This window comes from Corvus kubaryi, unplaced genomic scaffold (genome assembly GCF_017639235.1).
Source record: "Corvus kubaryi isolate FWS band 111438036 unplaced genomic scaffold, C.kubaryi_AGA036_p1.0 37127, whole genome shotgun sequence".
NCBI classification, from domain to species: Eukaryota; Metazoa; Chordata; class Aves; order Passeriformes; family Corvidae; genus Corvus; species Corvus kubaryi.
Window position 1 is genome coordinate 752,629 of NW_024581032.1, and position 9,686 is coordinate 762,314.

The window sequence follows — 9,686 nt, forward strand, 5'->3', positions numbered from 1 at the left end:
CCCTGTAGTTGCCCATCTGTTTCATTTTGCTCAAAAGAAAGGATAGGCATGCTGGGGCATTTCCTTATCAAGGCCAAGCTGGATGGGGCTTGGAGCAACCTGGTCTAGTGCAAGGTGTGCCATGGCAGGGGGTTGGAACGAGATGAGCTTTAAGGTCCCTTCCAACCCAAATCATCCCATGATTCTATTATTCTCTTCCCTATCTGCTCTTCCCTCTCTCTTCTACCTCCTTTCCACAGCAGCCCTCTGCTTAATCTGCCTAGGAGCAGGAAGATGTTCATAACCAGATCTTCTCACAGACTGAGGATGAAAGAAACCTCCCAGAGCTCTGGCAGTTGGATTTGCAGTGGGCAGGCTGGAACCCAAACAAGTGCCTAGGCATGACAGCTCTTTGTCACACCCACAGCAAACAAGCTCAGCAATACTATTTGCTGAATATTTGATATTTTGGTAGAAATTGAAAGAAATAGGATTAATCTGACAACATTCATCCAGCTCTATCCCCACTAAAAATAAAGGGAAAAATATCATAGAATCACAGAATTGTTTAGGTTGGAAAAACCCTCTGAGATCACTGAGTCCAACTGTTCCCCCAGCACTACCAAGCCCACCACTAACCTATGTCCCCACATGCCACATTGACAAAGCTTTTGAATCCCTCCAGGAATGAGGACTCCACCACTGCCCAGGGCAGCCTGTGCCAGGGCCGTACAACCCTTTTGAGGAAGCCATTTTCCCTCATATCCAACCTAAACCTGCCCTGGCACAATTTGCCATTTGCTTAAAGTCAGAAATCTCCCAAACTGCTCAGTCAGGCCTGTGATCTGTGAGCCAAGGCTGCAGAGCCAGGCAGGAAAATCAGGTGGACAAAACAAATTCTACCATATAAAAGCATTGCTATGACTTGGGATGGGTCTTCCAATCACCAGGAAACTTCCATTTGCAATAAACAGCAGGATATGGTGAAATCATTGAGCACTGATTTCATCCTGAGGCAAACAACCTTCCCAACTTGTACATCTGTGTATAAATTACTACAATGAGGCAGCACCACTGTGAACATCTATGCATTTATGCATGGAGAAGATGCAGAGTTGTTGTTGTGATTGTAGACACACAGATCCATTTTAAACAGACCCCCTGCTATATAAAGGGTGGCCCAACAGTTCCCCTTGCCAGACGAAAGGAGGAAATATTCACTGTCAAGCAACACCTGAGCAACTCACCAGGCAGAAATGGCTCCAGGTACTTTTTGCTACAGTTTTAAAGGATTTGTCAGTGCTGCCATGCATGTAAGGTGAGAGGAGATGAGGATGGGGTGGTATGTGGTGGGATACACACACTCTGTGACAACCCTAACTTAAAGTATGGCAATTTATAAATCAATGAAAAAGAATACCTTTCCCTGCAATGTAACTTTAATCCATGAATTAATCTTTAGCCTAAACAGGCCAAGTCCTACACACTCCAGGGCATTTCTCCTCCAAGGGGTATTTGTCTGAGATTAAGTTTGTGGTCTTTGCACTAGACAGACACGAGTGTGATTCAGATGTCACAGGCTGAAAACATTTAGTCTTGACAAAGATCATCAAATTCTACAGTCATATCCCAGAGAGCCAGTCAGAGCACAAGGTAATGTCACCATCTCTCACTCCAGTGAGGGCAGACAGCCAGCGTCACATCAGCAGTACAGCATAAATCATGGCTCCAGTGAGGTGCTCCCAGGCCCTCACCTGGCACTCATCATCCCCTGCTTGCTCATGTAACCAGAGTGCACCATGCTCTTTTCATATGGGCAAGGACTCATGAGAAAAGGAAAAACATGCATGTATCAGGGAAAAACATTGGGACACACACTAGTTTTCATGGAGCAACCATGACTCCAGCCTGGAAGACACTGTTGGTAAAACTAGGAGAAGAACAAACTCTGGGGGCAGGTCTTGGTGAAAGGGTTTCAAAGAATTTTGGAGAAGGCTTAGTTTATTCTTGGTGCCAACAGGCACCAAGGAAGATGAGCCCTCAGCCAGCACGGACAGCAGAGACTGGGAATTAATTCCCAGGTGCCACTCCCTCCTCAACCCAGCTTCCTGAGGACTGCTAACACCTTCCTCTGTGCTTTGCTGCAGGGTCATGGTTCTCTCCTCTTGCCATTGCCATGATCACTCTGGGACTGCAGTGGCCACAACAAGCTGCCACTTTCCCAGCCGTACCCCTTTCCAGCCTGTTTGCCAACGCTGTGCTGAGGGCTCAGCACCTTCACCTCCTGGCTGCCGAGACATACAAGGAGTTTGTAAGTGGTGCGACGTCTCCTCCACTTCATGTTGATGGCTTCAGGACTGTGTAACAGGCTCCCTTCAACTATTGGTGTCTCCTCTGTCCTCATTTCAATAAGGAGACAGGGTGTTAACAGGATAGCACAGGTTATGTCACATCAGACTGGACCATGTTTCCTCCTGTCAGCCCTCTGCCCCCCTACTCTGATCCTGCACATCCCTCTTCTCAGGACCATGACTGCACAGGATCAGCTGGGACATGGCAACAAGACTTTCCTGTGTTGGTCACTTCTGGCCCTGGGAGAGTCTGTCCTTAAAACGATCTAGTTTCTTCTGCTGACAGGAGCTGTCCTTTGGGGACATTTACTCCTTGGGAGAACCTAATCCAGATGTGGTTTGTGTTCACCTCAGCACCTTGTCTTAGGAAGACCTTTAGGTCCAGTAGCTATTGTGCCCACACGATATTCCTGCTTCCTACCTGCCAACCCTGTCCAGAGGCACCTCATTTATTTCTTGGAAAGAGTAACCATTCAGAACAGCTTGGGAAGTGTCTGAGGTCTTCTCCAGAACATGGGCAACAGATCTGAGTGTATTTGGCATGTCTCCATAGGAACGCACCTATATTCCAGAGGACCAAAGACACACAAACAAGAATTCCCAGGTAGCATTTTGTTACTCGGAAACCATTCCTGCTCCCATGAAGAAGGATGATGCCCAGCAGAAATCGGTAAATTTTTTTCACCCTCAGGGTAAGCACAGACCTGCCTGAAGAGCCCAGCTGTGCTTCACTGTAGGAACAGAGGGCTTTCATCTGTGAACATTTGGGTGCTTCATCCCTCCCCTCCCTTTTTGATTACTTGAACCCTGCATGAAGAAAGAAATACTTTTCTGGGCTACACTATAATCACATTCCCACCCCAAAGATGAGAAAAACTATTGTTTGCACAGGACACAGTCCTGGGTGGTGCTCCCCAGCCTGAAAACTTTGTGTCTACTGAAGCTGCAGGAGTGGTGGCATGTCTCCAGGTGTTCCAGGGGGAGCAGGACATGCTACCAAATACGCCTGAATGGCTTTGACCCTTTCTTGTCTTAATTTCAGGACATGGAGCTTCTTCAGTTTTCCCTGGTTCTCATCCAGTCCTGGCTGACCCCAGTGCAGTACCTAAGCAAGATGTTCACAAACAATCTGGGTTTTGGCACCTCAGACAGAGTGTATGAAAAACTAAAGGACCTGGAAGAAGGGATCCAAGCTCTGATGAGGGTAAGTTGCAGCACGTAGCATGACTATAGAATTACAGAGGGCACTCACCTCTTGTGGATCCAAAGACCATGAGAAATCTCACCACCTTCCACTCTGAAGACCAGTGGCATCCTTAGGACTTTGTTTACCTTTAGATAATGAGATCATGACACTGCACATTGGGTTTCATCACTAGGGAGGATAAGAGAACAGATGTTAACACCCATTGCAAAGCACTACTGATCAGGAATCACAACAATCCACATACAAAGCCTTCCCAAACCCAGCAACAAAATAATATTCAGTTGCACTAACAGGAAAATAATGTTTGCTACATCTCCATGCAAAACACTTCAAAATGTGGCAAATTCTGGGAGGATTCACAATATTTTATAAAAACATCTCTGTACAGATGGAAACCTGTACTCTGGTGTTTCCCTCATATATTAATACAGCATCCAGAGAGCTGAAAGCTGAGATGTGACCCTCTTCAAGGAAGAACTAATCATAGATTCACAGAATGGTCTGGGTTGGAAGGGACCTTAAAGCTTATCTTGTTCCAACTCCCCTGCCGTGGGCAGGGACACCTTCCTCTAGACCAGTTTGCTGCAAGCCCTGTCCAATCTGGCTTTGAACATTTCCAGGGATGGGGCAGGGACAGCTTCTCTGGACAACCTGTGCCAGGGTCTCACCATCCCCATAGTGAAGAATTTCTTCCTAATACTTAATCTAAATCTCTCCTCTTTTAGTAAAAAACATTCTCCCTTGTCCTGTCTCTATCTGTCCGTGTAAAGTCACTCTCTACCTTTGCTCTAAGTCCCCTTTATAATCTTCTTTATTTTTGCTTTGTTGTTTTAAATGAAGTTGTGTATGCTTTGCCAGAACACATTTTTATTTATGTTGATTCTCTAATTAAGTTTATCTGGCAGGTTCACCCCGAGCTCTGAGACCTGCACCTGTGAGAAATGAGTCTGGAATATTGCTTACATCTTCTAGCATTAAAATGACTCTGAAAGTCAGGCTCAGAGAGTAAAGAGACCTTCTGTCCTGGCATTTCAGCATGAGAAAATAGGGATAGGTATAAGTACCACTTCCAGATCTTTGTGTGGGGAAGAAATTCATTACTGTGAGGGTGGTGAGGCTGTGGCACATGTTGCCCAGAGAAGCTGTGGCTGCCCATCCCTGAAAGTGTTCAAGGCCAGGTTAGACGGGGCTTGGAGCAACCTAGTGGAAGGTGTTCTGGCCCATGGCAGGGGGTCTTGGAACGAAATGGTCTTTCAGGTCCCTTCTAACCCAAACCAGTCTGTGACTTCACGATTCTATGATTTTGGTTTCCGTTTGGTATGTGCTTGGGCATTAGAAAATGGTACACAGAAACCAGCCAAATAATCATATTTCAGCCATTTATGGCACCTTTTCCTTAACCAAAACTTTTCTGTTTGTGGCAGCTGGTGACTACAGCAGGGCAGGAGGAGTGGCTAACTGCAGCTCTCAGCACCAGATGTATATGGCTTGGGTCTGGGTTAGAATTTTGTTTGCTGGGAAAGTGGAAGAAAAGAGAGAATTATTTACCCAGTTCCCTGTCTCCTTGACTGGAGGAGGTAGAGAGAGACCCTACAACTTTCCCTTTATTTTAAGACCCCAAAGACACACTCCTCCCTCCCTGCAGCCTTGTGCCCAGCTCCCTTCTCACTGTATCATCACCCCTGCATCACTGCTCTTCCTGCAAACACATACACTCAAAAATAAGTTTGAAATATTCTTTAAGGCTGGAGGGACAAACCCCTGACCACATTTAAAGTTCAACAGGAACCGAGGCACTGGGCCTGTGGAAGATCATAGAATCACTAAGGTTGGAAAAGACCTCCAAGGTCACTGCTTCCAAGATCAGTCACTGCCTTGTCAACCAGACCAGAGCACTGAGTGCCATGTCCAGCCGTTCCCTGAACACCTCCAGGGGCAGTGACTTCACCACCTCCCTGGGCAGTCCCTTCTAATGTTTAGCAATCCTTTCTGTGAAGAAATTACTCCTGACGTCCAACTTGAAACACTTCTGGCACAGCTTGAGGCTGTATCCTGTTGTCCTGTCACTTGTTCCCTGGGAACAGAGCCTGACCCCCACCTGGCTCCACCCTCCTATCAGGGAGTTGTGGAGAGCGAGAAGGTCCCCATAGAGCCTTCTTTTCTTTAGTCTGAGCCCCCCCAGCTACCTCAGCTGCTCCTGGTGCTCCAGACCCTTCCCCAGCTCCGTTCCTGGACATGCTCAAGCACCTGAATGTCTTCCTTGTCAGGAAGGGCCCATAACTGCCCCCAGGACTGGAGGTACCCCAGCAGTGCCCAGGACAGGGGGGCCATCACTGCCCTGGTCCTGCTGGACACACCATGGATAATGCAAGCCAGGTGCCACTAGCTTCTTGCCCACCTGGGCACACATGCGCTCATGTCCAGCCACTGTTGACCAGTATTCCCAGGGCCATTCCTAGCCACTCTGCCCCAGCCTGGAGCACTGCATGAGGTTATTGTTACCCATGCTCATTCCCAGGCCCCCACCACCTCCCCCAGCACCTCTCAATCCTCTTTCAGGAGCTGCAGGACAGAAGCCCACGGGGTCCCCAGATCTTAAAACCCACTTACGAGAAATTTGACATCCACCTGCGCAGGGAGGACGCGCTACTGCAGAACTACAGTTTGCTCTCCTGCTTCAAGAAGGACCTCCACAAGGTGGAGACCTACCTGAAGGTGATGAAGTGCCGGCGCTATGGAGAGGGGAACTGCACCATTTGACACTGGGCACGGCTCCATTCTCACTCCAGCCTCTTGCTGACCATGGCTGCCCTCCTCCTCTGAAAGAAAACTGGAGAATAAACCTGCTACTGCCAACATGTCTCTGCTTTTTGGGGTGGGACAGGCTACTGTGAGGGGCTGGGAGGGAGGAGCGGCCAGTGGCACAGTGGATTTGGGGCTTGGGATGTGGATTTGGGATCAAGGAAACATATTTAGAGCTTGTGGGGGCAGGGGAAGCAGATTCGGGGATAGATTTGTACTGGGGAGTAGGTTTGGGACTGTGGGTAGATTTGGAGCTGGGGAGCAATTTGGGAGTAGATTTGGGACTGGAGCATGGATTTGAGTCTGAGGAGGGTGGATTTGGGGCTAGGGGGTGCAGATTTTTAGCTAGAGTGAGGTTTTGGTGCTGAGGGTAGATTTGGCACTAGGGGGTGGATTTTGGGCTGCAAGGGATAAAGTTGGACCAAAACATGTAGAGCTGGGACTCAGGGTTGGATTTAAGGCTTGAAGGAACAGAGTGCAACAAAGAATTAAAGTGCAAGAGAAGGTAGGATGGGCTTGTATCCCCAAAGAACACTTTTCAGAGGTATCTGTTTGGAAGAGGTTCTGGGAAAATGTCCTGCTGTGGTTTTAATCTTTGTTTTTCAGTATGAAGGTGGTGAAGACCTGGCAAAGGTTCTCAGAGAAGCTGTGATTGCCCCATCCCTGGCAATGTTCAAGCCAGGTTGAACAGGGCTTGGAGCAACCTGGTCTAGTGGAAGGTGCTCCTTCCCAAGGCAGGGGGGTGGAATTGGACGATCCTTCTAAGCCAGTCCATTGTAGGGTTCTATGCTGTGGTTCTATGAGTATGACATAGTCTCTTGATGATGGACATTCTGTCCCTGGAGCCCTGGTCCTGCTCCAAGCTATGACATGAGCACTGCCACAGCAACGCTCCAGCTCTGCCTCCTCTGTTACCAGGCGATTCCAGCCAGTTGTGGTTCAGACCTGCTCACACATCCCACGTGTGCTCTGCTCCTTCTGGCCTTGCTACTGGCAGTGGCCCTGTGCCCAGGGCACTTAGGGAAGCCCTCCCAGCACCCCTGCATCTCTCTGCGGCATCAGCTGCTGGGCTGCTGCCATGCTGGCCTAACCACTGTGCCCCCAGCCACCAGTGGATGGGATCTCACCATCTTGTGAGTACCCACTGACCCACAGAGCCCCTTCAAGTTCCTCTCCTTGGCTTGTTCTTGATGGTAACCCCTCCTGGGACAGCCAAGAGAACCTGGCAGAAGAGTTGGTAGTTCTGGGAGGCTTGTGTTACAGCACAAGGGTGAAACCAGATTGGCCATGCTGTGGCATTTCCAGGCAAACCCTGCTCCTACCTCAGCAGGTTGAATTTGCAGGGAAAAGGGTTTTCCTGAGGAGTGAGAGGACTCATTTCTCTGCAGAGATTTCACTGACAACTCTATTTCTACTTTCGGAAAGCAAACATGGCAGGAGTATCTGTGAACTGAGACCTTGCAAGTACCCTCCAGCATCTAAAATGTCAGGAGTTCAAGTATTTCCCATCCTTTTGTCTAGTTTTTCAGCAACCACAAGACTCACTTCCATGTGAATTCAAAGCTGGGCTGCTCAGCTGGGAGGCTGTGAATTCCCAAGTGTAAGAGACGGCCTGAAGGTCCCTCATCTGCCTCACAATCATCGCCAAGGACAGAGACTGAACACAGAAGTCCTGGCCTGGCTGAGGTGGGATGTCTGCCAAGTGTTGCCTGCAGGCGTGCCCACTTGGAACTGGTACGCATTCCTGAAACCAGTGCAGGTCACAATGGACTGCGCTGTTCTTGCTGCCCAGGCGGGAAGGACTGCGCTGATGCGGAAAGGAATGACCTGTCCTGTACACCTGTCCTGTACCTGTTTCCCAAAGCAACGGGCCTCATAACAACGGCTGTAGATCTTGCCACCTCTTGGGGAAAAGGGGGAGATGTGGAGATACAGCTAGAAAGCAGAAGCGAGGGCACTGCTAAACTCGTCATCTAATGCTGCTAGGCTGCAAACCATGGCAGGCAGTACAGCCTATAAAAGGCATGCTTGGTATGTACCTGTGATAGTTAGTGCTAGCTCCTAGTTTTGCAATGTTATTACGAAACATAGATATAGTCTTGGCCAGTTGCCCCTCTCTTCTGAAAAGGACTATAAAGGGACTTTCTGAAATAACTGAGATCGAGATCTCCCCATGGAAAGAACACAAATCTATTGGCAGAAGACCATGAGGACTTTGTCTCATCTGTTGGTAGCTATTCCCCTCCTTTTCTTCCTCTCTACTCTTTTACTTTGGTTTTCTTTATCTCTCTCTCTCTCCTCTATCGCATTACTGTGTTGTGGGCACTTAATAAAGGTGCACTGTTTTGATTAAAACTGAAATCCCTTGTGTCCTTTTACACTCTGAGATCGATAAACGAACCATCATGACCCTCGCTTGTATTAGTGGATCTTGACACCAGGGCTTCCTGAGATGGCAAGAAATGCCATGATCTGTGAGTCGTGTCCCATCCTACTAGATTGTCCCTGTGTCTGCTACACAAGGGATCAGTTTACGGTCAGCTGCAACCATCCCGGAACAACTGCCTGCTCAAGCCATAAGCAGGGACAATCCCTGCAGTGACCCAAAGACATGTTCCAATAAAGCTGCTGAAGGATATAGTATGAAAATTCCATTTCTGCCTGGCAAGCAGCTGGTATAACTAAGTCTGTTTGTGTCATTCTAGAATCCTCAAGGACTAGAGGACCTGCAGGCAGTGAAGCACCATTCCCTGGAAGGGCTGTTCCTGGTGAAGCACCTTTTAGCACAGTGGGCTTCTGCCTCCCCCTCCCTTTGACCTCTGCTGCTCAGCCCACCCCCGGGCAAGTGGACTTTATTCCTCCTGGGTTTATGGATGCAGGCAGAGCAGAGCTGGGCTCTTGGTACTGCAGTATTTCCTGGAGGGAGAATTCCTGTTTATTCTGAGGACCAACATTTTGAGGGGCAGGAACTGCCCAGAGCATAGCAAGATCCAGGCATGCCCTAAAATAATTTTGGTGGGATCAGAGCTAGAACAAAAATCCTGGAGATGAAAGCCCCCACTGGGCAGGAGGGTCATCACAGGTTACACATCACTGCAAGATCAAATCAGAGAGAAACATTGTGTGAAACCAGAGCCAGGGAACAGATGCTGCCATCGTCAAAGCAAATGAAAGTAAACACAACAGTGCAAATGGAATTAACATTTGGTGTTCTAATTGTAAGAGGCATTTTTATCTGGCAATAAGATCAAGCTCATTGAGAAATGTGCCTTTTCCTGGTCTTAAAATCAAGAATCAAACACGGTTAGAAGGGAAAAAGGGATTTTACCTCTGTATGCATTTTAAGG

The 9,686-nt window shown here is 48.4% G+C and overlaps 1 protein-coding gene across 1 annotated transcript; it reads left to right on the forward strand.

Annotated features, from left to right (window-relative positions):
- Positions 1-1,159: 1,159 nt before the first annotated feature.
- Positions 1,160-6,393, forward strand: LOC121661238 (somatotropin). The gene is made up of 5 exons (XM_042021195.1): positions 1,160-1,245; positions 2,127-2,290; positions 2,884-3,000; positions 3,373-3,534; positions 6,097-6,393. The coding sequence occupies exons 1-5, from the start codon at positions 1,236-1,238 to the stop codon at positions 6,295-6,297; spliced, it is 654 nt and encodes a 217-aa protein (XP_041877129.1). The 5' UTR covers positions 1,160-1,235; the 3' UTR covers positions 6,298-6,393.
- Positions 6,394-9,686: the final 3,293 nt, after the last annotated feature.

What these genes read in the sequence shown, in the direction of transcription:
- LOC121661238 (XM_042021195.1), top strand. An exon ending in CCGAGACATACAAGGAGTTT is followed by an intron (nt 2,291 to 2,883) that starts GTAAGTGGTGCG and finishes ATGTCTCCATAG; the next exon opens with GAACGCACCTATATTCCAGA. An exon ending in ATGATGCCCAGCAGAAATCG is followed by an intron (nt 3,001 to 3,372) that starts GTAAATTTTTTT and finishes TCTTAATTTCAG; the next exon opens with GACATGGAGCTTCTTCAGTT.